At 45.4% G+C, this 27,558-nt stretch overlaps 1 protein-coding gene across 3 annotated transcripts in view; it reads left to right on the plus strand.

Annotated features, from left to right (window-relative positions):
- PTPRU (protein tyrosine phosphatase, receptor type U) overlaps nucleotides 1-15,796 on the plus strand; it is a 108,684-nt gene extending 92,888 nt beyond the window's left edge. For all 3 annotated transcript variants that reach the window (XM_027864553.1, XM_027864554.1, XM_027864555.1), the window contains exons 26-30: nucleotides 6,193-6,333; nucleotides 9,311-9,436; nucleotides 10,169-10,326; nucleotides 12,553-12,688; nucleotides 14,210-15,796. In XM_027864553.1, coding sequence (XP_027720354.1) covers nucleotides 6,193-6,333; nucleotides 9,311-9,436; nucleotides 10,169-10,326; nucleotides 12,553-12,688; nucleotides 14,210-14,272 — 624 coding nt within the window. In that variant the 3' untranslated portion in view covers nucleotides 14,273-15,796. The remainder of the gene's footprint in view (nucleotides 1-6,192; nucleotides 6,334-9,310; nucleotides 9,437-10,168; nucleotides 10,327-12,552; nucleotides 12,689-14,209) is intronic.
- The last annotated feature ends 11,762 nt before the right edge of the window (nucleotides 15,797-27,558 follow it).

Raw genomic sequence — 27,558 nt, forward strand, 5'->3', positions numbered from 1 at the left:
TCCATCAATGCAGGTTGGTACCTTCTCTCCGGCTTATCGTCTTAGACGATTGTCTGGGTCAATGAGAGCTTTAAATGTCTTTCCCTGAGTCATACAGCTAAGTTAAGTGTCTGAGGGCAGATTTGAACTCAGGAAAATGAGTCTTCCTGATTCTAGGCCTGCTCTGTGCACTATGGCGCCACCTAGCTTCTCTGTTTTCTGTCATATTTAGTACATTTGCATGGGGCACAAGGCTGAGAGGGACAAGCTGAGACATTAGATGACAAAGTCAGGGTCCAAAATATCTTGAGAGAAGAGAACATATGGTTAAATTTCTTAAGATGGAATTTAATAGAGACAAAAAATCCCAACCTTTTTGTTTCGTTAGACAAATTTGCTTTATAGGTACAAATTGGGCTAGACAGCAGTTTGTCTGAAAAAAGATCTGGTGGTTTCAGCGGAACACAAGCGCATTATGAGTCAGTGATTTGGCAGCCAAGAAAACTAATGCAATTGGTAGGTGCTGCATCCAGGATAAGGGAGGTCAAATCCTGCTGTCCTTTGCTTTGGTTACATCACATCTGGAGTCTTGCATTCAGTTCTAGGTGTCATGAGGACGTTGACAAGTCTGAAAGCGTCTGGGAAGAAGGCCTCCATGATGGCAAGAGGCACCCCACTCCACCCCACCCCAATCATGTCATAGGGATGATAATAATAGTAGCCAGTATTTAACGCTTTAAGGTTTGCAAAGCACTTTACAGATATTATCTCATTTGATATGACAAACCTGAGAGGTAGGAACAATTGTTTTCCCCATTTTACAGATGAGGAAACTGAGCAGGACAGAGGTTAAGTGACTTCCTTTGAGTCACACAGCTAGTAAGTGTCAGAGGCCAGATTTGAAGTTGGGTCTTCCTGATTCCACGTCTAGTGCTTTAACCATTGCACCACCCAGCTGCCTATATGGATGAAAGAATCAGAGAAGTTTAGCTTGCAGAAGAGGAGGTTTAGGGGAGCCATGATAGCTCATCTTCAAGTGTTTGAGGGGCCATCACATGGAAGACTGTCTTGTCTTCCATGGATAAAACTAAGAACAATGGGTTGAACATACAAAGAACTTGATGTAAGAGAGCTACCCCAAAGTGGATTGGGTCCCCTAGGGAAGGTAGGGGGTCCCTTTTATTGAGATTTTCAGGCAGAGGTTGGGTGACCACTTGTTGAGTATATTGTAGAGAGAATCCTTGTTCAGGGAAGCGATGGATTACATGGCCTGTGGGGTCCTTGCCAACTCATTATGTGATTCTATGAATTCGTTGAAGAGGAAATGAGGGACTATGGGGTCATCATAGGAGTGTGTGTGTGTTGTTATCTACCTGGTCCCAAGGAAGTTTTAATCATTCACTCCCCTCTTCCAACCCTGGAGCCTGCTGGGCACCAGCCCCTATCAGAGTGGACATTTCTCCCTGCCTTTCCTTGGGCTCTGGGTCAGATAATCTTCTCAGGAAAGATGGGGGCACCTGGATTAGTAAGACCTTAGAGGTTTGGGAGGGCTGCAGCCAGCCCCTGACCAGAGAGCATTGGTGTACTAGAATTCATTTAGGAGGCTGCTGTCTGCCCAGATACCCAGAGGAGGTTCTGTTGGAGGTACCCAGAATGAGAAAAATGGTGGTGAATGTCCTGAGGGTGTCTCTCCCTCTCTATCCACAAGAAGTTCCAGAGAGGGGACTGAGCTTTTGGGCATGTGGGTAGGGAGCCTGGCCTCTCCCCTGGCTGCCTGGGTGTGCTGAGCCCCTGTTCTAGGTCAACCTTCAGGTTATGGAATCAGAAACTTGGACCCTTTAGTGCTGAGTCAGGGGTCAAGTTTCCTAAGGTGCTGGGTCAGCCTGGAACAAAAGCTTACTTGATAGGTCCTGCCCCATCCTCTTTGATCACAGACCAAAGCAAGGGTAGTATGCCTGGATTGTTGCAGCCAACCTCAGGACACCCAGGATCTGAGTCTTGGATGACTTGACCACAATCCATTTAGAAACCTCTCTGAAATCTCTTCCACTGCCCTGAGGGAGACCTGGGGGGCCAGGCTGCTGGGGTGGGGGTGGGGCTCAACTATGACTGCCTAGCTCTGGCCAGCCAGACCCTCCGAGAAAATCTTTAAGAAGATTCCCTCCCTATCAGGGGCCAGCCCCAGTCATTCTGGAGTCTAGGGATTGGTTGGAGGAGGCGGCCAGGCTGGGGGCAGACAGTACTTGGAGGAGGGCTATACTGATGACCCTCAGCCCTGGGGTTCAGGTAGGTGTCTAGGATAGGGGAAGCTTGAGGATGGGGGAGGAGAACCACAAGAGGCACCACAGGAAGAGAAGCTTTCTGGAGACAGGGAGACTGTGAGTGAGTTTGGGAGCCTGGAGGGAGGGTAGAGCAGGGGAGGAAAAAGATGAAGAACTCGGTTCTGAGCTTGGTGTGTCTGAGGGATGGGAGGCTAACTTCTTGGATCTCTCTCAGCTTCCTTGATTTCCTCTTCCTCTTATACTTGTCTTCTCCTCCTTAGGGAACTCTTAGCCTGTTCTACCTTGTATCCCAAAGAAATCAGTGTCAGCTTGTAAATTAGGCATTTTATAACTATCTATGTCTATCTATCCATCTCAGTTAGGTATTGATTACAGCAGGTGGGGCTCTTCTGGACTAGATTGGACTGGGCTAAGTTCAGCTTTGTAGTGAATAGGTTCCCTACTCTATCCTCTCTGGTCCTTCAGCATCCAGAATGGGAATTATGTCTGGGCCTCAGGCCTCCAGGCAGGAGTGGGGAGCCTGGAATCCATCTCCAGCCCTTCTGACCCTTCCCCACCAACCCATACCGGGTCACCTCTAGGTCTAGCTGTGGGCATTATCTAATCTGCTGGGCTGGGGGACCATCCTGAAGACCTATCCTTAGAGGTAGTTCTTTTGGAAAACTCTGGACGAGTTCTCCCTTAGATCAAGTTCCATGTCACTGAAAACCAATCTCTATTCCTGGCTTCCTCTTGGACCTCAGAAAATTTCCACCTTGGTCAACTGGCTTGGAGTACAATTAAGAGTTTCAAGTGATGGGAAAACCCAATTCCTCCCATGGACCCTTGTTCGAATACACATAGAAAGTTGTCCCTATCCCCACTCCTGTCCTAGATTTTTGGTTTGGCATGAAATTATTAATGTGAGAAAATTCAGGTCAGTTCCATTCCAATTTAACATAGATGGATCATAGACTTGCTATGTTCTCAGGCTTATGGGGGCCACAGATATTAAATTCTTCCAAGGTATCCTGCCTTCAGAAGCTTGAAGCCTTCTTCAAATATTTGGAAGGCTGTCACATGGAAGAAGGAATATACTTGTTTGGCATGGCCCCTGTGGCCAGAACTCAGCAATGGGTAGAAGTAACAAAGGGGAAAACACAAGAACAAACACCCTAACAGAATTGTTCAGAACTCTACTTAGTGGACTGAGACATACGGCGTCTATTGTAATTGACTACGAGGGTGGGATGGAGGGGCAGGAGAGCTCTACCTTTGTGTCTGTAGGACCCACATCTCCTGATGCCCGGCCCTGTGATCTTTTCAATTCCTCCTTTTCTTTCCATTGCTGTTCTTCCTGGCACCTCTCCTCTTCTGTTTCTTACCCTCTCAAGGGCTGGGAGCTCTTCCAGCTTATAACAAAAGTCCTATGCCCCACTCTGCTAGCATGTTTCACAAATGGGGCTGACCCTTTAATTATAACAATAGCTATTATTTATATAGCACTTGGAAGTTTGCAAAAATGCTTCACAATTATTACCTCATTTTCCCTCATAACAACTCTGGGAGGTAGGTGTTTTATTATCCTCGTTTTATAGATAAGAAATTGAGACAGACAGCCATTAAGTGACTTGCCCTAGATCACACATCTAGTAAATTTCTGAAGCCATATTCTAACTCAGGATCCTTCTGACTCCAAGTCTGGCATTCTATCCATTGCTCCATCTAACTGTCTGCTTAGGCCAAACAGTGCCTCAAGAAAGAACTCCCCAACTAAATCTATGGGATCATAGATTTAGAACTGGAAGATACCTTAGAAGCCATTCAGTCCAACCCCCTCATTTTATAGATGAAGACATTGAGGTAAAGAGAGGTTAAGGTTATGCAGGGAGGATTTGAATACAGATCTTTCTAATTCCAAGACCAGCATTCTACCCACTATGGCATACTGCCCTTGGTTATCTCAAAAGGTTTCCCATGGATTTAGCTGTCCATGGTGCTACCCTGGGAACGATATATGGGACTTTGTAGACTCGGGATTGCTCTCTAGCTGATGGAAAAGTGTAGGAGCTGACTTGGGTCCACCAGAGAAGATTACTTGGGAATCTAGACAGTTATCATTCCAGGCATCTCAGAATCCTCTGTGGGGTTCCCAATTTTGTCAGCATCAGGTGACACAGAGTAGTTTAGAAGACCTCCTACAGGAGAGTAAGAAGCTTTAAAAAGAGAAATGTTTGTTCAGTTGAATTAATAATAGTGATAATCACCAGCATCACCAGCATCAACACTTACTACCCTATAAATGCGTACCTAATGAAACTAGGAAACTTGAAGAATCACTCCTTTTAAGTTACCATAGGTGTCGAGGAAGATGAGGAAAAAAGTGTTATTTTACAGCTGGTAATGGATCTTTCCCCCGTACTTGTTAGAATATGAAACTTTACTAAATGTCATATGTTGAACTAAACTGAATTAAAGGTGTTATTACATTAAGGAACTTAAGCTGACTTTTGCTCAGTTAAAGAAACTGGTGATGGGGGAAACTCATGAATGAGACACTTTGTAACCAGGTCAAGGGAAGGAACAGCCATTTCTGAACTTTTTGAGACATGGATCCCTCCTTTTTTATACTTGATTTTAATCTCAAGTTCAGAACATTCAGGTCCTAGCATATCACCCTGGACATAGGAAATGTTTAATAAATGTTTGTTGAATTGGATGGAATATAGGGGACTAGCAGGTAGGTCATTTTTAATAAGTTTGCTGGTATTTTTACCAGCTGGAAAAAAAAGTACTCATGATGATGATTGCCTCTTAGAACTCCAGATAGGTTTGACAGGCTAAAGTGATGGGCAACAGTCAATAATATGACGTAGTAACAAATGTAAGATCCTATTCTTGGATTCAAAAAATCAATGACACGACAAATCCAAGTGGAAGAAGCATCAGTAGTATTCATATGGTAATGGTTAAAAAAGCTAAGGATATATAACCTAGACCAAAGGGAGACACAATAGCTGTCTTTAAATTGTTGTGGTGCCAACATTGTTCTATATGGCCCCAGAGGGCAGAGCAAGGGGCACAGAGGTAGATTTTTGACTTAATGAAAGGAATCATTTGAAAAAATTTATTGCCGTCCAACAATAGAATGGTCTGCCTTATGTAACAGCGAGCCTTCTAATCCTGGGAAGGTTCACATAGACAAGTGAGATGATTATCTGTTAGGGATTCTGTTGAGTGAATTCCTTGTAGGGTAAGAAGTTGTGTTCCATGTGTTAAGAGTTTGGGACTAGATTATCTCTGAGAATCTACATTCTAAGGGTCCTTCTAGCTCTGAAATTCTATATTCTGTGTTCTGAGGTCTTTTCTAGCTCTGAAATTCAGTGTTCTAAGAGTCTGTGTTCTAAGGTTACTTCTATCTCCAATATTCAGTGTTCTAAAGTCTGTCCTAGCCCTGACATTCTGTATTTTAACATTGTATGTTCTAAGATTTGAAATTTGGTATTCTAGATGCTGTGTACCAGGGTCCCTCCCACTTCCAATATTCTATGTTCTAAAGTCCATCCTAGCCCTGACATTCTGTGTTATAAGGTTCCTTCCAGATCTAACATTCTATGCTCCAATGCCCCTTACAATTCCAATATTCTATGTTCTAAGGTCCCTTCCAATTCTAAGATTCTATGGTTCCCTTGGGGCTGGGCCATGTGACTTCTCTTTATGGCTTCTGTGTTGAAAGGGACAATCCATCTGCTTCTCAATCAGGCCTTAATGTTTTCTATATGGAAAACGGGGCAGCCGATGCGAGGCAGAAGAATCGAGCTATGTGTTACAGCTGGCCGGGAATGAACTTCTTTGGGCTGGGTAGGAGGAACTGCATGTTCATCTTGAGGTGCTTCAGAGGATTGAGGCGGTGGGCTGACTGAGGGGTGTTGGACCTTCCCTTCCCCTGCAGAGTTACACCCAGAGTGCGGCCTTCATTGTAACCCTGCACCCGCTGCAGAGCACGACCCCTGACTTCTGGCGCCTGGTCTATGATTACGGCTGCACTTCCATCGTCATGCTCAATCAGCTGAATCAGTCCAATTCTGCCTGGGTGAGTGTGTCTGTGGAGAGGGGTTAATTGATTTACCTCATGTCAAACAGCTAGTAGTTGTAGGAGTCAGGACTCGAACGCAGATCTTCTGATTACTAGTCTGTTACTCTTTTCATTGCTTCATACTACTTACTTTTCTTTGACCACAGAGTTTAGGGTTTCTCAGTTAGCCGAGTCTTAGAGGGAGGGTATTTATTGGTTTTGGGGTCCTTAAAGGGCCCACGGGGTGGAGGGGAGGAGAGCTGTGGAGTCTGCAAGCCAGAGAATATTGATCTCTCAGCCTGGTAAAGATGTCCCCAAGACTGAGCAGAAGGTAAGTTGGACCTTGAGGACAGAACTGGGCCAAAAGAATGTGAGGTGAGGGCACAACTCTCAGGCCAATGATCCCTCACTCCTGCTCAGTGGCATGGGGAGCCTTGGATCTGGGGAGGTGCCAGATGTGTGGGGAGGGCTTCTGAACAGAGGGAAGGGACCTTAGGACATGGGATGTTCAGTCCTTACCCACTGACACCAAAATGGATTGAAAAAAAACCCCAAAACTCCCACAGCCAACACAGTCCTGTTAACAAATCCATAACTAGGGTTCGGTGATCAGGGCTTTTCCCAGGGCTGAAATCTAGAGGGAATGTTGACAACTTTTTTAGTCCTTTAGAATTGTAGAATCCACTGAGTTTAGCATCTTATTAGCAAGAATAATTAGTTAATTTTTTCCCCCTGTTTTTTATGATAAGGGATGATTCTTTAGGTTGGGGAGGAAGTAGATATTTAGAAATAAAGGTGATATAAACCAAAAAGATATCAATAAAAATTTTTAAAAAGCACAATTATTTAGAATGAGACTCTAGCAGAGGGGCTTCATCCCCCATGTGGCCACACCCTGGATTAGCTCCTTGTCCTCTGTGTTCCTCCCTCCCCAGTGGTTTCCCCAGAAATGGCCTTCCATTGTCCTAAGTTCTTTACCATCTTCCTTCCTCTCTTCCTAACTGAACTCAGGGCATTTGGTATCACTTGCCGGGGGTGCAAAGGCTGCTGGATGTGACTCTGTTCACTAATTCCAATGGGAAGTGGGCTTTATATACAATTAAGTTCATGGGCTTTTAACAGATAGCAGAGGAGACTTCATTAACTGAGGGATTTTATGAGTTTCAGTTCACAGTGGCCTCCAGGCAGATGGAGTAATCTGGTTGTAGCTACCCAGGGCATGTGCTCTGCTTCTCTTGACCATCGATGCTACTAGGAATAGGGGAGGGCTCACAGAAGCGGGTGCTCCTGCCCCAGTCTGCAGAATTAGGGCTGCAGCCTGGGCTGGGGTGCTGATGTGATGAGATGGAGTCTAGGCTGACTCGGGAGCCAGGACACCAGCTTCAAGCACCAGGCTCTGGCTCTAACTGGCCATGCAATCCCTTGTAAATCCCTTTCTCCTCTTAGTGAAGGGTAAGGATTGTGCTTTGCTGAGAGGGGAATCAGAGAGCTTTTTACTTAGAACTTTTATTTCTCCCCGTTTGTCTGTGAGCTTCTTAACAGCAGAGACTGTTGTCTGCCTTTTTTTAATCCTCAGCACTTAGCACAGTGCCTGGCACATAGTTTATTAACTGACTGACCAGAGCAGGAAAGGACACACCAATGGTCATCTAGTCCTCTCTCCTTGAATTTTTAAAAAATTAAAAATATTTTTATTTCTATCTTTTGTTTTTCCATCACATTTGTTTCCATACATACCTCACTTCTCAGAGAGCCACCCCTTATGACGAAGAATAAAAAAAAGAGGAAAAAAAAGGTAGTTCAGGAAAGCTCATACTTTAACTGAGTCTGATGCTGTATGCAGCATTCCACACCCATAGCTCCCCACCTCTGCATGGAAGGGAGGGAAATACACTTTCTCCTCTCGCTTAGGCCATCCCCTTGCATGAACCTATGGCAATGCATTTGCTGGTGACTGACCTATGTTGCTGTGGTGACCCCACTTTGTCTTTGGTCCACCCCTAGGCCCCTGCCCAAATCATAGGATCATAGATTTAGAGCTTGTACAGAGCCCAGAGACCATTTAGTCCAACCTCATTTTACAGATGAGGAAATTGAGGCCCAGACAGTTTAAATCACTTGCCCAGGTTTGCACAGCTAGTCAGACAGGATTTGAATCCATGCCATCCTGATTTTAAGTCCAGTATAGTAGCCTCTCTGACTCCTGCCCTTGGGTTGATTGGTTTCTGGGGCTGAGTTGGATTGTCCATACCCCCTTATCCTCCATCCCCTGAGCCCAGCCCAGCCCAGGGATGTGACATCCGAGGCATCCATGGAATTGCACAGTCTTGTGTCTGGGCAAAGGCATGTGAGGGGTGGTAGGAGAGAAGCGAATCTTTCTCTCTTGGTACCTTTGTGTGTTTATCTATGCCTGGGGGCAGGGTGAATCTTTGGGCAGCTAGCTGTGTGTGTCTGTGCAAGGCTCGTGGGTTTGGCCTCCGTATATAGGCATGTGAGACAGTGGGTCCGTGTGCACTACTCTCTGTGAGAGTGTGAAGGTGTCAGGTTTCCTGTGTGTTGGCTGGAGCCGTGGGTCATTGTGTATCTGGCCTGTCTGTCTGGGTGCATCCTTGTATGTGTTTGTGTGTGTGTATGTTGGTGCACGTGTATAGACTGTGTTGGTGTGTATGGGGGAGTGTCACTGTGGCTCTGTGCATATGTGAGTAGGTGAGGCAGTTAGTTCACAAGCATTTATTAACGGCTCACAGTGTGCCACGCACTGTGTTAAGCTGTCAAGGATATTACAGTCTAATGACGGAGACATCATGCAAATAACCAGGTACATGCAAGATATATACAGGGGACACGTAAAGTAATCTCGGAAGGGAGGGCACCAGTAGCTGGGGGGGACCAGAAAAGAGCTCCTGAAGAAAAGAAGGTGTCTGTGTGTGTCGACATGGGCCACTGTGGGTGGGAGTGCTGAGCCCCTCACTCCCAATCTTCCTGCACCCCCCAGCCCTGTCCCCAGTATTGGCCAGAGCCTGGTCGCCAGCAGTACGGCCCTATGGACGTGGAGTTTGTGTCTGGCACAGCAGACGATGACCTCATCGCTCGCCTCTTCCGAGTTCAGAATCTTACTCGGGTAAGTGTGCCAGGGGTGTGTGTGCGCGTGTGTGTGCATGCATACAAGCAGGACTTAATTATCAACTAATTAAACTGAGAGGCATTAGGATTCTGGCTCCACAGATTGAATTCCTTGTGATTATCATAAATGTGCTCGAGGCCTGGCTGCTGGATTGGGGTTCTTTGTTCCCCAAGTCCTTCTGCTGCTCCCCTTTCCATGTCGTTGATGTGCTCCTGTCCCCTGCCTGTGACGTCCCTAGTGTCCTCCTCTCTCTCTGCCTTCAGTGCCCCCCATTTCCTAGCCTTGGGATACTGATGTCCTCTTGTCCTCTCCACATTCAATGGGTCTCATCCTCCTGTCCCCCCAGCCCCTGCCCTTTGTGTCCTTTGCCCCTTAATGCTGAAGACTGCCCCCCACCCCATTCTTCTGATACTGAGGTATCCTTGTTCTCTTGACCTCCGGGTCCTCTAGGTCTGATGTCTCCTCAATCTCTTACCTTTAATTTATCTCATCTCCCTGACCCCCATATCACTCAGTCCCTGATGGTCTCCATCCTTTTCCCCTTGATGCCTTACACCCTGATGTCCTCCCTGATTCTGATGTTCCCCATGTTCCTGCCCACAATGTCCCCTCATCACTGATGCCCCATCCCCTGGTCCCCAGTGTCCCTTTGATTATCCCTCTGTCATGGACGCTCCCCATCTGCCTGCCCCCTCTGTCCTCCCTGACCCCTGCCCTTGCCCTCCCTAGCTGCAGGAAGGACATCTGCTGGTACGACACTTTCAGTTTCTGCGCTGGTCCGCGTACCGGGACACACCTGACTCCAAGAAGGCCTTCCTGCACTTGCTGGCCGAGGTGGAGAAATGGCAGGCTGAGAGTGGGGAGGGGCGGACCATCGTGCATTGCCTGTGAGTGACCTCAGGGGCTGGAGGGGCTGGGCACTGAAAACCAGGGGCCCACTGGGAAGTGGCATGTACTAGAACTCTGGGCCAGAGGCGGGGTTGAGGGCGGTGCCTGCAGAGCTCTTGACTGGGCCTCAGGACCTCTCTCTGGGGCCATGTGAACTGGCCCTAGGGAGGCCCTGGGGCTGAGTCCTCTGCCACTTAATCCCTGGGAGACCTTGGTCTCTGGGCCTCAGTTTCCTCATCTGTTAGATAAGGGGGCTGGGCAAGCTGGCCCCCGGAGTCCTTTCTAGCTCGAAAGTTCGGACACACAGATAAATCATGTGTCAGGCTCTTCTATTCGGCTGAGCCAACAAAAATGTTTCACCAACAGTATGTGCTGACCTCTTTAACCACTGCCTCCCCCCCTCAGCCTGGGGGTGCTGCATCAGCCTCTTTCATAGCAGGGCCTGTCTAAGGGCACTGAGGGGGACAGGAGGGGGGAAGTTAAGAGACAGGGAAAAATGCCAGTTCACCAGGGGTATATGCTTGGAGGTATGATGGAGAGGGTTCCTTCTGTGGGGCCCCAAATCCTACAGAATTCCCACCTTCCCCTAAGGCAAGAATTCTTAACCTGAAATCCATAGACCAAGATTTTAGAGGGTCTGTAAACTTGGATGGGAAAGCAATTACATGTTTATATTCACTAAGCCTAATTAAAATTTAGCATTTCCTTCAATTAAAAAAAAGAACAACATTCTGAGAAGGGGTCTATATGCTTCACTAGACTGCCAAAGGGGGCTAGGACACAACAAAAGGTTGTGAAAATCTTGTCTGGGGAGTCACCTACATGACCCAGGCAGGACAGATGCTCAGCTAGCTGAAGACAGGCCCTAAGAATTGGATCTCTGTCCTCATACCCAACAACATTCCTGGTTGCCATGGAGGTGGGGAGAAGCTTTCCTGGTGGGCTCTAGTCTTCTGGCCACCTTGGGACAACTATCCTGCCTTGGCCTAGGTAGATTGGCTTGCTCACTTTAGCTTGGTGCTAGCAGGTGGCTGAGTGTCAGCGTTGTGGTAGAGAGAGGAGTGGGAGGGAGGATTCTCTAGAATGAGAAGCTCAAATAGCAGTTACTTGGGTTCCCCTCATTCTGTACAACTGCCACCCTTTGGAAAATCAAAGCTCTGATGGGACTCCTCATCTGGGAAGGAGATGGAGAGGCCATAGACTATCCCTGAGAAAGATGGGACATTGTGGCTGAGGGAGTGAGCACGACCCAGACATGCACATGTACGCCTGCTACTCACTGATTCCTCTCTACCTCTCAGCAAACATTTATTAAGCACCTACTATGTGTCAAGTACTTTGCTACACCCTGGTGATACAAGGAGAAAGATGAAATAGTTCCTGTCCTCAAGTAGCTTATAGTCTACTGTGTATACACACACACACACACACACACACACACACACACACACACACACACTTACCCAACCTATGATTTTATTGATGTAGGAATCTCCTGGTAAGGAACTCCTGCTACCAATTAATTCTAATCCTTTCCTTCTTTTGATTATTTGATTAATTTGTTCTGTCAATGGCTTTTTTGTACCTAGTCATTTGCATGTTGTCCCCCCATAGACTGAGCTCCTTGACGTAGAGACTGTCTTTTGCCTTTCCTAGTATCCCCCATGCTTAGGACGTAGTAGGAGCTTAATAAATGTTTATCGACTGACTGATTTGCTGACCATTGTAGATGGGCATCTGTTCTGCATCTTGGAGTCTTTGGTGCCAGAGGCACTGACAAGTTAGGTGCCTTTCTCAGGGTGACACGGCTGGTATGTCAGGACTTGAACCCAGGTCTTCCTGACTCCAAGGTCAGCTTCTCTGTTCACTATGCCGTACTGCCTCTGCACATATAAATAAATGCAAGACAATTAGAGGAAAGAGCGACCATGGTGAGTGGGATGGGGTGATGGTGGTGGTCAGGAAAGACCTCTTCTAGGATGTGGCACTTGAGTTGGACTCTGAAGAAGCTGATGATTGAGGAGGGAGAGCCTTCCAGGTGTGGGCCATGCTCTGGGTTGCTCTCTTTATGTGCGGGTCTTTTTCTTTCTGTGTGTCTCTCTGAGATTTCTGGCTAGCTCTGTTTCTCCATCTCCCGTCTCTGTCTTTGGGTATCTCTGTCTCTGTTCCTCTGGGTATCTCTGGGGACCTTACCCCTCAAAAGCTGGGCTTTCCCCTCTTGACAGGAATGGAGGTGGTCGCAGTGGCACCTTCTGCGCCTCCACCACGGTCCTGGAGATGATTCGCTGCCATAACCTGGTGGATGTTTTCTTTGCTGCCAAGATGTTGCGTAACTACAAGCCCAACATGGTGGAAACTCTGGTGAGTGGGCCTCCTTGTGCCTGGGGCCCTGTCCTTCCTGTAGCCAGGACCCTATTCATTTCAACCCAAGTGTTCCATCCATACCTTGTGCCCAACATATTGTCTATTCTACATCCTATGTCCGTCTATACCGCCTTCCCAGAGCCCTGTCCTTTCCATAAATGATGCCTTACCCCTGTGCCTAACATACCAAGCACCCTATCCATTCCGTTCTCAATATTCTATAACATACGCCTAGCATCCATCCATTCTGGTACCCCATGCCCAGCATCTCATCTGTGCCTAATGCCATGTCTATTCTATTCCTAACACTTCATTCACACTCCATGACTGTTCTATAACCATGCTTAGCATCCCATCCATTTCATGTCCCATTGCCCATCTTTACCCCATACTCAATGCCTTGTCCCTTTCATACCTCATGCCTGCTCTCCTATTCATTCTGCCATGCCAAGTCCAGCATCCTCTCTATTACATGCTTACCCCATGCTGGGGGCCCTTCTTCTATACCCTGTGTTCATTCTAGCCCCCACCTTCTTCCATACTACATTCCTGATGCCATGCCCATGCCGAGGAGCTTGTCTGTTCTCTATCTCATGTTAAGTGTCCCATCCGTGCCCAGCATTGTGTCTATTTCATGCTCAGCACCCTTTCTGTATCTTCTGCCCAGTGCCCATCCATTGTACATTCTATGGCCAGCATCTCATCAGTGCCTAACGCCCAGTCCACTTCATTCCTGATGTCCACCGTTCAGTCCATTTCATATCATTATAAATTCTATGCCAAATTCCCTGTTGGCTCCAAACCGAGTGCCCCCATGATTAGAGTCTATTTAATACCCTGTTCCCAGTATCCCATCCATTTTATGCATCATCCCACCCGTACTCCATTTTCAATCCCTGTCCATTATATATCCCATGCCCAGAATCCCGTCCGTGTTCAATGCCCTGTTCATTCCATAGTCAGTACTCTGTAATTTGTCATCAGTGCCCATCCATTCTATATTCTATATGCAGGGATCTGTTTATACTTTACCCAATGTCCACCATCCTGTTAATTCCATACCCTGTTCTTGTGGCACTTCTGTTCCCTATCCCATACTCAGTATCTCATCTGTGCTCAGTGTCCTCTCCATTCGATGCTAGCATTTAGTTCATCCCATACTCCCTGCCCAATGCTTATCATCTGTTCCATTTACTGTGCCCAGTATAGCATCCCTATCCCAATGCCCAGTGCCCATTCATTCTATAGCCTATGCTCAGAGTCTAGCATCTAGAGTATGGTTAATGTCCCCAGACTTATCCCTTGTCTGTCCTTGGGTGGCATCTCACAGCGTAGTGACTGAGAACTCTAGGATTGTCAGGCTTCTTATCTCAGCCTTATTAAGAAAGCTTCCCATCCTGATCTCTTTTCCCTGGGACAGTGATATGTTGGGGAATGGAGTATGCAGGTAAATGGGCAGAAAAGACCCTGATAATAACTCACCACTTCTTCCTCCCTCTCTCCCTCCTTCCCTTACAGGAGCAGTACCATTTCTGCTATGATGTGGCCCTGGAATACCTGGAATCATTGGAGACCAGATAGCGTGAGACGTGCTAAGTCTTGGAGGGGAGGGGGCTCATCCCCCAGGGGCTGGCCCTCCCATCACCTGCCGTCCCACCTACAAGTGAGAACCGTGACATGAGGGGATGACCTGCTCGCCCATTTGCCTGCCCTAGGTCACCCTGGCTCTGACACCATCCTGTCCCCTCCCCTCTTAGGCATAGCTCCCATTCAGTGGCCCTTGGAGGAGTGTGAGGGGGAGGCCCTGTAGATAGGATGTGGCACTATGCTGAACTGGGGTTTTCTCTAGGTCAGTCCTGGTACCTGGGAAGGTTTTAGGGACCAAATGGAGGGGGCAGCTGGGGATGGGGCCTCCCAGCTCCATTCTGGCTCACATGGGCTTAGGAAAAGGCCTTCAGGGCTGTTAGGATGGGACCGCAGAGCAAAGAGTGGGCATACCAGGATGGCTTTTTCAGATCCCGGAGGGGATAGGGGTTTGTTAGCTACGGCTACTTTGCCCTGAGATCGAGTCTTTGAGCCCACGATGGAGCCGGGCAGCCCTTGACTGAGAGAGAATTTAGATCATCAGGAAAGGGCCTTGGAGAGGTTGTAGCTGTCTGAGTCCTTCTGGGCTGGGGAGTACAAAGGGAAGAAGACTGATTTAAGGCTGGTGAATGGGTGGGGCTCGGGAGTCTAGCCAGGGAGTCTGTTCGGAGGAGACAGTCCTAGCTGTGACTTCCCAGTCAGGGGTAGTAGTACCCATTGGTCTTTTCTACCAGGGACTTGGCGGGCTGTAATGAGTGAGTGCTAACCTTTTCCTTGTGTCTGAGAGGTCACACCCTCTCCTCCTTGACCTCCAGTGACCAGTCAGCCCATCTGGCACTGATCTACCCCCTTCACCCACCCAGGCCAGTTTATTTCATTGGGTTGCTCATCTCCTGCATCCCCCAGAATGCTTTTTCATGACCCAAGTGGTACTGGCCCTCTAGCCCCAAACTCTTCTCTGAACCAGATGCCAGATGCCAGATGCCTGAACCAGGGGGTGCCGAGAGCTCCCCAACCAGTTTCCCCTCACCCCACTATCCCCAGCCCACCGTGTTCTGAGAATGAAACTGATTCATTACCCTCTCCTCGCTCCTCCTTCACTCAGAGTTTCGTCCTCGCTGGCCTAGCCAGGCCCAGCCCAGGCGCGTGACAATCTGTAAAGCTGAACTATAGACCACCATGGGGAATGGGGAGTCCGTGGACCCCTGGTGGGTGCCTCCTGAGGGTAGAGGGAAACACCAGCGTGTGCTGGAGCACCAGAACATTGGTGTTTACTTGCATGTCTGGGTGACTCCAGGAGCAAGGATGCATATGTTTCTTTTCTTTTCTTTTGCGGATGGGGCAAGAAAGATCTTTTCACAATGGGGCAGGCCACATCCCCATTCTGTGCCTCAGTTTTCCCATCTGTAAACTGTAGATATGACTTACTGACCTACCTCGCAAGGGGCTGTGGGGAGTCACAAGCTGATGTTTGTAAATCGCTTTGTAAATAAAAGAGCTCTCTGAATGCCATGGATTGGATCTGTGTGTGCCTGCCTTTCCTACTTTATGATGCCGGGAGGTTATGGTGATTTGTTGGAAAAATTGTTGAATTTAGAAGTTGGGGGATTTGGATTTGAACATGATTATGCTACTGTGTGACCTTGGGCCTCAAGTTTCCTCATCTGTAAAATGGGCAGCATGCATTAACTCCTACTTCTAAGTTTTGAACATATGAGTCTATGATTTCAGTGGGGTATTGGGAGGTCAGCTGTTAACCAAAGATCCAAACATCTGGTCCTATAGCTAGACATTTCTCCTAATTACCAGTCCTAGAGCTCTATAGGCCAGGGAAGGGGTACCGAAGGTCATCCCAGATTCCAGCTCATGGTGAGTCTTTGGCTCTGAGTAGTTAAGATGGAGCCTATTGAGGACATGGCCCCTTTGAGGACTTCAATCATGGCTTGGAACCTTGGAGATGATGCCTGATATGGGGGAGCTCCAATGTTGCACTTTATCATTGATAATTCTCCCACCATGTATCCTTCATAGGAAGGGACTGCCTGGTATGGCCTTCTACCCCCGTGCCAGTTTTTTTTTCTTGGCATTTCTCCTGAATGGTTTCACATTAGGGAGCAGGTGGAGGGGGCATGGAGGAGAGTCAGAGCTGCAGAATGAACCTGAGGGCAGCCTCATCTCCTGAATTGGCACCCATGGACTGGCACCTTCCATCTGAGGTCCCTGCTCTGCCAGAGACACCAAGACAAGACCTTTCTTCTTAGGACTGATGGAAAAGCACACTCCCAACATAGCATGTCTGACCAGCAGACACTGTAGGGACACAGATCCTCTCCAGCTCTGTCTCATGAGGTCTCAGAGCTGAAACGAACATCAGAAACATTTGAATCTAGTTCTTTTGGCCACAGCAACTCGTGAAGACTTTATTCTAAGAATGGAGGGGTTGAGATTTGTGCTGATGCCATTCATGTTGATATTATGCTGACCCCAATAAAAGCATGCGTCTCTGAAGTACGGTTCTATCTAGGTTGGTCATGAGGGGGTTAAAGGAGCTAATGAGTCCGGCAGCATCCAGAGTGGACCTTTCATGCTGGATACTTCTGCTCAGCTGCTCAAGTTCAGCCTGATTTTTGCCTGGACCTTAAAAAATTATTTTATATTTTTCAATGAACAAAAATCCATTTTCTTTCTCATTTCCCCATGAGAGAAAAAGAAAAAAAACCTTTATAGTAAGTCTTCTCAGAACTCCTTCCATAATTTCTTTCTTTTCTTTAGGCAATTAGGGTTAAGTGACTTGCCCAGGGTCACATATCTAGTAAGTGTCAAGTGTTTGGTCTGAGGTCACATTTGAACTCAGGTCCAGTGCTCTATCCACTGCACCACCTAGCTGCCCCCTTCCATAATTTCTTACAGGGCAATAGTCTTGTAATTCATATGCCATGCCTTGTTCAGCCATTCCCCAAATATTGGGCACCCCTCCCCACTTACTTTCTAGTTCTTTGATACCACAAAAAGAGTTTCTTTCTGTACTTTCGTATCTAAAAAACAGTGTATTATAGTAGATAGAGAACCAACCTTGGAGTCAGGAAGACCTGGGTTCAAGTATGGCTTCTGACAAGTCACTTAACCTCTGAATGCACCCCCTAGAGGACCTGAGTTCAAATCTCAGCTCTTCCACATGCTTTCTTTGTAACCTGAGGCAAGCCACTTAGCATCTTTGGGCCTCAGCTTCCTCATCTTTAAAATGGGAAGAGGGGTTTGGACTCAATGACTTCTAAGGGCCTTTCCAGCCTGAAAATATACAATCCATGTGACTACACATTATGAGGAGTTGCCAACTTGTATTGGTGGAGGGAATTTCCATGCTGAGAGTTCCCTACATCATGAATCATAAGACTAGAGGAAAAACTCTTCTATTTGTCTGTTCATCCTCATTCTACTTCAGTTGCTTCATTGGTCAAATACGGATATTTTTGCCACACTTCTCACAAGCCATGAAAAATTACTGTGCTTCTATGCTAGGTTCTATGGGGAACGCAGGAGATTTCAGACGAAATCCTTATTCTCAGTCTTGATGGGGAGTCAGAACTCATCTATATGAAACAGGGACTGGAAAATAACAGCATATAGTGAAAGTATAAGGGATGATATGTAGAAAGTAGCAGCTGTTAGAAGCCAATGAAAAGGCAAATTTACTTGGGTAGGGCTTGAAGGGAATAGGAAGAAAGGAAGGAAACAAGCGTTTATTAAGTGCCTATTATGTACCAAGTGCTGTGTTAAGCACTTTACAAATATCTCATTTGCTCCTCATGACAGGAGAGGGATATTATTATTACCTTCATTTTACACTGGAGGAAATCGAAGCAAGCAGAGGTTAAATGTCTTGCCCGCTTTCCCAACTGGTAAGTATCTGAAGCCAGACTGGAACTTGGGTCTTCTTGACAGTGCTCAGCACTGTATCTGCTGTGCCACTGAATTGCCTCTAGGCAGTTAGGATTTGCATTGATAGAGAATGGGACCCCTCTTAGCTGTAGTGGTGGTGATGGGGAGTAGGGGAGATATTTCTGGTTACAACCAACTTGTAAGGGGCTGAAAGGATGGCTTTGTTCCCTCCCTGGGATGCCAAGCTGTCTAAAGAGGCCTCCTAGGATGCATTCTTTGCACTAGTAACATCTGCCCTGGAATGGGGGGTGTTTACCTCCTTACCTTTATGTACCAGTATTCCAAAGAGCTGGTGTATCTTTCTGTTCCATGTGCAGACATGGGGACCTTGGGTCTATTCACACTTCAACCCTCTGGCCACAGAGAGTCACGATTGAATGGTGATGGTCTGGCTTAGCTTTTGTCGTTGTTCAGTTGTTTTTGACTTTTCATGACCCCATTTGGGGTTTTCTTGGCAAAGATACTTCAGTGCTTTGCCATTTTCTCCTCCAGCTCATTTTACAGATGAGGAAAGTGACGCAAATAAGGTTAAGTGACTTGTCCATGGTCACACAACTAGGAAATGTCTGAGGCTGGATTTGAACTCAGCCTCCAGGCTCAGTGCTCTTTGTTCTATGGCACCAGCTAGTTTCTTTTGGGGTATGATGAAGGGGAGAGGAATCAGAATAATTCCTTCAATACTAGTTCCTGGGTAGTATAAAGCAGCTGGAGGGCATAGTGCATTAAGGAGTGGAACTGGCATCAGGAAAATCTGAGTTCAAATCCTGCCTGACCCTAGTGCTATGATCTTATGCAAGTCCTGCAATTTCTTTTAGCCTCAGATTCCTCATCTATAAAGTGGGGATATTAACAATGCCTACCTTACCGGTTTGTTGTGAGGAGTAAATAAGAGAACATAAGGAAAGTGTTCTGCAAATCTTAAAGGGCTATCTCAATGCTATTCTTATGATAGATTACTATATGACACACACACACACACACACACACACACACACATATATACATATAATTATAGGGCAGTTAGGTAGTGCCATAGTGGATGGATGGAGCACTAGGCCTGGAATCAGGAAGACTCATCTTCCTGAGTTCAAATCTGGCCTTACATACTAGCTGTGTGACCCAGGGCAGTCACTTAACCCTGTTTGCCTCAGTTTCCTCATCTGTAAAATGAACTAGAGAAGAAAATGGTGAAGCACTGCAGTATCTTTTCCAAGAAAACCCCAAATGAGGCCACAAAGAGTCAGACACAATAGAAAACAACTAAAATTGTTTTAATAAAGTGTTCAGGCCATGCTTGCTTCACTCTCAGTTCCATTTCTCACTCTCCTGACTTCTCCACCTCCCTCCCAGAAGAAGGAGAAGCTTCTGCTCTATGGCCCTCTTTTCTGATTGGTGAATTCCTGGCCTGGACCATAACTCCCAGCTCTACTTCTTACCCTCTAGATTTAATCTCCCTGCTAGCACCTGGCTGGCCTCATTGCAGTTATCCTCTCCCATCCCCTGGCTTTCTAGATCCTCTTTATGTTTTGTTTTCCTCCTTTAAAATGTAAGCTTCTTGAAAGTAGGTACTCTATTTTTTGCTTGTATTAGTATGCTTGGCACTTTGCACAATTTCTGGAACATAATAAGTTCTTAATTAATGTTCAATCTATCTATCTCACTCTATCTGTCTATCTTCCTCTGTTTATCATCTATCTACCTATCTATTTAACTGTCTGCCTGTCTGTCTGTCTGTATCACCATCTATCCATCCATCTATATCCGTTCATCCATTTATAGTCATCCATCCATCTATTGACATCCATCCATCCATATATCTATCTATATCTGTCCAGTCATCTATGTATATCTATCTATGTTTATCATGTATCATCTCTCTATCTACTGATCTCCTTCCTGAAGTCCATGAAGGAAGGACCCTGTTGTGTTTGTCTGATCCAGAAGATTGCAACTTGAGAGCCAGCAAGATACATTGGGAAGAGCATAGGATTTAGAGTCAAAGGTTTCAGAACCTGGCCCTGCTAACATTTACCTATATTACTTTCAGCAAGTCACTTAACTCCTGTGGGCCTGATTCTTCATCCATAAAATGAGTGGAATTAGATGAGGTGATGTCTGAGGTCCCGTCCAGCTCAACATCTATGATTCGATGATCCTGCCATAATTAAGGCCATCCCATGGAACATGTCCAGAGTTGCCTTTCCCGGTTCTGGATGACGTCTTATGGCTTAGCCCTTAGCCCCTTGGGGGATGATGACCTGCTGGGCTACTTTTGGTCAAATGGTGGTTCAGTGCTGAAGGATATGGGTGATTTGGAATGATGAAGCACACTTCCTTCCATCATTGGCTGCTGGTTCAGGGTAGCTGATGACTTCACAGACTTTTAAAAAGAAGAGACTGTTTACAGGTCGTTGTCTTGCTTAGCCTCTCCTTGGTGGAGAGTAGTACGCTTATTCTATAGCCTTTCAGTGAGGAGTTGGGGGACAGGTGGTGATCCCTCCTTCCATCCTATTACAGCTCCCACATGGAGCATAGATTCAACCAGTTGAGCTTGTGCCTGAGGTCCTGGCTGCCTTTTCTACTTTGGGCTCCCTTTCTTGAGTAGGTTATCAAACATCATTTTCGAGGTAGACATTTCCAGGTTTAAACATGAGCTTGTGATTTTGAGAGGTCTTCAGATCTTGAGTTCTTTTTGATCTGAGCTGACTGGAGGCTTGGGAAGGAGTCACTTAGCAATCTTGGAGGAGACAGCAAACAAGATATAATCATCAACAAGAAAATGGGTCCCAATCTGGCTCATTTTACCAGAGAAATGGAATGACAGTTGTTTGGACAGCACAGAGCCAAGATAAAATGTGGCCATATCTATCAGGCGCCCCTAACTGCTTTCTGTTCTGATGAGGTTGGTTTAAAAATCAGACTCCCAAGAGATTGTAATAATAATTATAGTCTAAGCTGTTGAATTCTTAAGTTATTCTGTCAACACGGCAGTTGTGAATCTTTTGTATCTTAGCATTTCTTTTGTGTAGAAGAAATAAATTCCTGTTCCATATCTGACTTTTATTGGACATTGAACATCTCCATCTTTTATGGAAACCCTAGATATGAGCCAAAATCTGAACTTTAAATAATTGTCCCTGGGGGTACTGTGGTGAGGCATCTAATGAGCTGAAGAGTATGAGAAAAGGGATCCCAGCTCTCCTGCCATTAGCAGTCAGGTTTCCTGAGGCTTGAACCTGATTCATGCGGAATACCTGAATCCACATCAGAAGGGTGTCTCAGAGAGTGGGAGTGGATGCTCTCTGAGCCCAGCAGTGGTTGTTTATGTTAGACTATGATGAGTAAATGAAGGAAAAAAATTGTTAAGCACTTACTTTGCCCCAGCTGCATTAAGTACTGAGGATGCAAATATAATAAGTGAGATAGTCCCAGGCATTAAGAAGCTTACATTGTGATAGAAGGAGACATATAGGGGGGTGGTGACCACAGAAGGGAGTGTCTGGAGAGTCAAAGAATAGCGAGTGGATCCATGGGGCACCCTTTTCAGAAATAGTGGTAGTACTGATTTGATTACTGTGGAAGAGTGCAGAGAGCAAGAGATGGAAGGCTTGTGTTTGTGTGCTGGGGGTATGTGGCAACTTAGCAAGCAAATGGCAAGATGGTCTGCTATATGGGATGTAAAATGTGAAGGGGAAGCAGGGTCTGGCCTAGCACCCAGGGCCAGGTAGATATAATAGGCCAGGGAAGTTGGCACTTAGTCATCAAATGAGAAGTCATCAAGATCCTAGGTCAAGAGCTCCAAAGATGAGAGGGTCTGGGGATGCTAGAACTCTCTGATGGAGGATCTTGGCCCAGGTGGGAGAAACAAGTCTGGGGCAGCAGGCAGATTTCATGGTGGTCTGGCTGGTTGGCTGGAGGGGATGTGAAAGTGGACACATGGTGACAGGGTGAGATAGGTGAAAAACTTTGGGCTGGAAGTCAGGGAACCTAGTCCTAACTAACGAACCCTAGGCAAATCACTTATACGTCTGAGTCAGTTTTCTCATCTGTAAAAAGGGATGTTTGGACTAAATGATTCTTAAAGTCTCTTCCAGCTTTCTAGATTCCATAATCCTTCCTTCATTCCTTTATTCCTTTTCTCTCTCCCTCCCTTATTCCCTCTCTTCTTTCCTATTTCCCATCCTTTCTTCCCTCCCTCCTTCCCTCCCTCCCTGCCTCCCTTCCTTCCTTCCTTCCATATAGATTTATTAAGAGCCTACCATGTCCAAGGCCCTTGCTAAAGCTAATTCCTTCACCTGCATTCTTGATCCCATTGCCTCCTCCATGACTTTGACCCAACATTTATCCATTCTCTATCTTTCATGCATCTTTAATCTGTTTCTTCCTTGACTCCTTCCCACCATCTGCCTACATATACGTTCCAATGGAAAAAAAAATCTTTGCTTGACCTATGTAACCATTGTCCTGTCCTTGTTTTCATGACCACATTTCTAGAAAAGGTTCTTTACAGTTGATTCTCCCACTTCTTCACCACCCACTCATTCTTCAACCCTTCAGTTCTGGAAACTGTCCTCTTTGAGGTCAATAAAGACCTCCCAATGACCAGTTCCTATCCTCCTTGACCATTTGCATCATTTGACACTGTTCACTGCCCTACCTACTGGATACTATCTCCCACCTTGGCCTCTGAGGCTCTACATGATCCTGGTTTTCCATCTGCTTCTCTAATCATTCCTTTTCTGGCTCCTCATTCTCCTCTTGATTTCTTTTTTTTTTCTTTTTAAAAAATAATTTATTTTTAGTTTTCAACATTCATTTCCATAAGATTTTGAGTTTTAAATTTTCTCACTCTCCCATTCCTCCCCCCTCTCCCCAAGACAGTATGCAATCTGATATAAGCTCTACTTATACATTCATATTAAGCATATTTTCACATTAGTCATGATGTAAAGAAGAATTAGAACTAATGAGAGGAACCGCAAGAAAGAAGAAACAAAAAACAACAAAAGAAAAGGAGAGCAAATAGTATGCTTCCATCTGCATTCCAACTCCATAGTTCTTTTTCTGGATGTGGATAGCATTTTCCATTGTGAGTCTTTTGGCGTTGTCTTAGCTCCTTGCATTGCTGAGAAGAGCTAAGTCTGTCAAAGTCAATCATTGCACAATGTGGCTGTTACTGTGTACAATGTTATCCTGGTTCTGCTTACCTCACTCAGCTTCAGTTTATGTAAGTTTTTCCAGATTTTTCTGAAGTTCACCTGCTTATAATGTCTTACAGCACAATACTATTCCATTACATTCATATACCACACCTTGTTCAGCCATTCCCCAATTAATGGGCATTCCCTCAATTTCCAATTCTTGGCCACCATAAAAAGAGCTGCTATAAATATTTTCATACATGTGGGTCCTTTTCCCATTTTTATGATGTCTTTGGGATACAGACCTAGAAGTAGTATTGCTGGGTCAAGTGGTATGCATGATATTATAGCCCTTTGGGCATAGTTCCAAATTGCTCTCCAGCATGGTTGGATCAGTTCACAACTCCACTAACAATGCATTAATGTTCCAATTTTCTCACATCTTCTCCAACCTTTATCATTTTCTTGTTTTGTCGTGTTAGCCAATATGATAGGTGTGATGTGGTACCTCAGAGTCATTTTGATTTGCATTTCTCTGATTAATAGTGATTTAGAGCATTTTTTCATATGACTATAGAGAGCTTTAATTTCTTCATCTGAAAACTGCCTGTTCATATCCTTTGACCATTTATCAGCTGGGGAATGACTTGTATTCTTATGAATTTGACTCAGTTCTCTATATATTTTAGAAATGAGGCCTTTATCAGAGACATTGGCTGTAAAAATTATTTCCCAGCTTTCTGCTTCCCTTCTAATCTTGGTTGCATTGACTTTGTACAAAAACTTTTTAATTTAATGTAATCAAAGTCATCCATTTTGTATTTCATAATTTATCTATCTCTTGTTTGGTCATAAATTCTTCCATTCTCCATAGATCTGAAAGGCAAACTATTCCTTGCTCTCCTAGTTTGATTATAATATCACCCTTTATATCTAAATCATGGGCCCATTTTGACTTTATCTTGGTATAATAGGCTGTAAGATGTTGGTCTGTGCCTAGTTTCTGCCATACTATTTTCCAGTTTTCCCAGCAGTTTTTGTTAAATAGTGAGTTTTTATCCCAGAAGCTGGAATCTTTGAATTTATTAAATGGTAGATTACTATAGTCATTGACTGTTATGTCTTGTGTACCTTACCTATTCCACTGATCCACCACTCTATTTCTTAGCCAGTACCAAGTAGTTTTGATGAATGCTGCTTTATAATACAATTTAAGATCTGGTACAGCTAGGCCACCTTCCCCTGCATTTCTTTTCATTAGTTACCTTGATATTCTGGACCTTTTGTTCTTCCAGATGAATCTTATTATTTTTCTAGCTCTGTAAAATAATTTTTGGTAGTTTGATTGGTATGGCACTGAATAAGTAAATTAACTTAGGTAGAATTGTCATTTTTATTATATTAGCTTGGCCTACCCATGAGCAACTGATATTTTTCCAATTCTTTAGATCTGACTTTATTTGTGTGAGAAGTGTTTTGTAATTGTGTTTATATAGTTCTCCTCTTGATTTCATAAGTGAGTCTTCCTCAAGCTTCTATCCTCAGTCATCTTGTTTTTCCCCACTCTTCTCCTTGGCGATCTCATTTGCTCTCTTGGCATTACCTCTTTGCACATGGTTTCCAAATCTATCTCTTCAGCTCTGACTTGTCTCCTGCTCTCTAGAGCTTCAGTTTCAACTGTCTACAGGATGTCAACTGGATGTCCCAGCAGCACCTGAACTCAACATATCAAAAACCAAGCTTGAAACATGGGGAGACTTAAATGTATTGAGGCAGAGTGAAGCAAGCATAACCAGGAAAGCGATTTACCCAACTACTACAGCAGTGAAGACAGAAAGAACAACAAACCCTAAATCCCAATGCTGTAGAATTCTACTGACCAGGCTTGACCCTGAAGGAAAGATGAGGAAATAGTCTTTTTTCCTCTCTTGGTGGAGATGGGGTGCTGCACAAAAAGCATGCTGGGATTTTGATTCAGAAGATCTGAGTTCAAATCTCTGCTCTTCCATTTACGACTTGTGTAATTCTGGGCAAGTCACTTACCCTCGCTTGGGGATCATCTATAAAGTGAGAGAATTTGTCTGAATAATCTTTGAAGTGCTTATAGCTCTACCTCTATAATCTTGTGATTTAATGCATGTGTTAGTTTTGCTTAACTGCATCCAGCAAGGAGCAGGCCCAGTGAAGTCCGGATGTGAGAGGAGAGGAGTTTTGTTGAGTAGAGAGACAGTTCTGACTGTCAAGAGTTGAGCTGTGGAATTGAATGAAAGAGAACAGAAACCTGTTGGTTGATTCTGGGGGTACCAGTGCCCTCCCCAAACTGTGAACTGAACATGGCTATCAGCAGCTCCCAGAACCTGTCTTAGGGGTGTCGTCTTGCCTAGAGTCAGGGGGATGGATGAGATGACCCCTGGAGGAGATTGCTATGGTTCAGTAGAAGTGAATTGAAAGAAAATAACCGAGGAATGCATGCTGACAGGGCCCATCAGGGCTGTCCTGTTAGACACCCACTCCCGTAGGCTGACAAGCTCACAAATTCCAGGCTTCATTTGGAACCAGTTACTGTCCAAATATTGTAAAGTGTGATGACTGTAATTATGCCCGGCAGCAGAACGACTGTCCATTATTCACTGAAAACGGCAGAGGGAGAACCTGCCACCTGTCAGACTCAGAGACAGGGGCTGGGGGAGCTTTATGGAGACAATGGCTCAGGAATGGATTCTCTCCTCCTGTTTGTCTCTGGTTGGGTCCGACCCCAGCTTCTAACACAAGCCTGACTCTGCAGTGGTGCTGCCCTTCTCTTTCTGGCCATAGAGAAAATTAAAGAGCACGGCATGGTTTACTCATTGGGGTTTCTCTTTAGTTGAGTGTGCTTTAACCTCCTCTGCTGACACTGACATGATTTCTTCTTCCACTGATACCATCATGTCCTCCATTGGCATGTCTACCTCTCCAATGGTTCAACTCAATTCAACAAACATTATTTGCCTTCTGTGTGACAGACATGAAAAACAAGGTAGCCTCTGATCTCAAGAGGCTTATAATCTAATGGGAGGGAGTGTTTAGGTGGGAAGGTGTGCCCCAAGAGGCATAACAGCAAAGCATAGGTGTGGCTGGAAGGGTGCCACCCTGCAGTGTATGGGTATTCATCATCATTGGTCTTCCTCTTTCCCTTCCTCTTTGGTTCTGGGTCAGACCTGACCCTGACTCAGGCTGTTCTTGTGGTTCAGGATCAGGATTAGAATGACGTGAGATCCTCAGAGACCATATGATCTTCATCAAAAGGAAATTTACTAAACAATAGCGTGGAAAGGATATTCAGTGATGACACAGCATTGGCTCAATTGGATGAAGCTCCCCTCAGCCCTTCGTTGGCCATGATGATGTACCTGGTCAGAATGTCAGTGCTAAGTCCCTTAAGCCTGAGGAATCCCAGCTGATGGTGGGCCGACTATTTATGCCTTAGGTTACAGGAAAGCTGTGCCAAATGGTCAGTCCCCTGGACTAATTAAGGATGGTTTTATTTTTCTTTCTCCAGTCACATTTATTTCACTTGCTTTCAGGTCCCCCATGGAGTCTACTCCTCCAATTTGATATGCCTATCATTCCCCTTTCTGCCAAACTATGATTTCCTCTTTCACTTTCTTTCCTTTTTGAAATTAAATTCTAGTTTTATAATAAATGAAAATCTATCTTTCCCCCCCACCTCCTCCCCCCCATTGAGAAAAGAAAAACAAAATAAAACCCGTTACAAACATGTATAGTCAAGAAAAACAAATTCTCATGTTGTCCGTATTCCACGCTCTTTTCCCAACCCACTCACTCCAAATGTATCACTGCATTCTGAGTCCATTATCTCTCTATGAGGAGACGAGTAGCATGTTTTGTCATGAGTCCTTTAGAATCATGCTTGATTATTGATCAGAGTTCTTCTACGCTTCTGCCCTTCTTGTCTTTCTCTCACCTAGGGCTTAATCAAAGGGTCTTGTCTTTTTTCCCCTTTCTTTTATTTTAACCCTTCTTCAAGTTTCATTCTCCTTACTTAGAGTTTGTTTTCCTTAGTGCAAATCCCTGCCTTAATCTACTCTCCCTTTTATTCTCCCAGTTCCCTTAACCTCTTTACCTCCTGTTTCCCTATTGAGTAAAATGAATTTCTGTACTCATCTCTCTCTGTGTTTATGTGTATATTCTTTCCTCCCTTAA

The sequence above is a fragment of the Vombatus ursinus genome, unplaced genomic scaffold, assembly GCF_900497805.2.
Source record: "Vombatus ursinus unplaced genomic scaffold, bare-nosed wombat genome assembly UNPS02014775.1, whole genome shotgun sequence".
NCBI lineage: Eukaryota > Metazoa > Chordata > Mammalia > Diprotodontia > Vombatidae > Vombatus > Vombatus ursinus.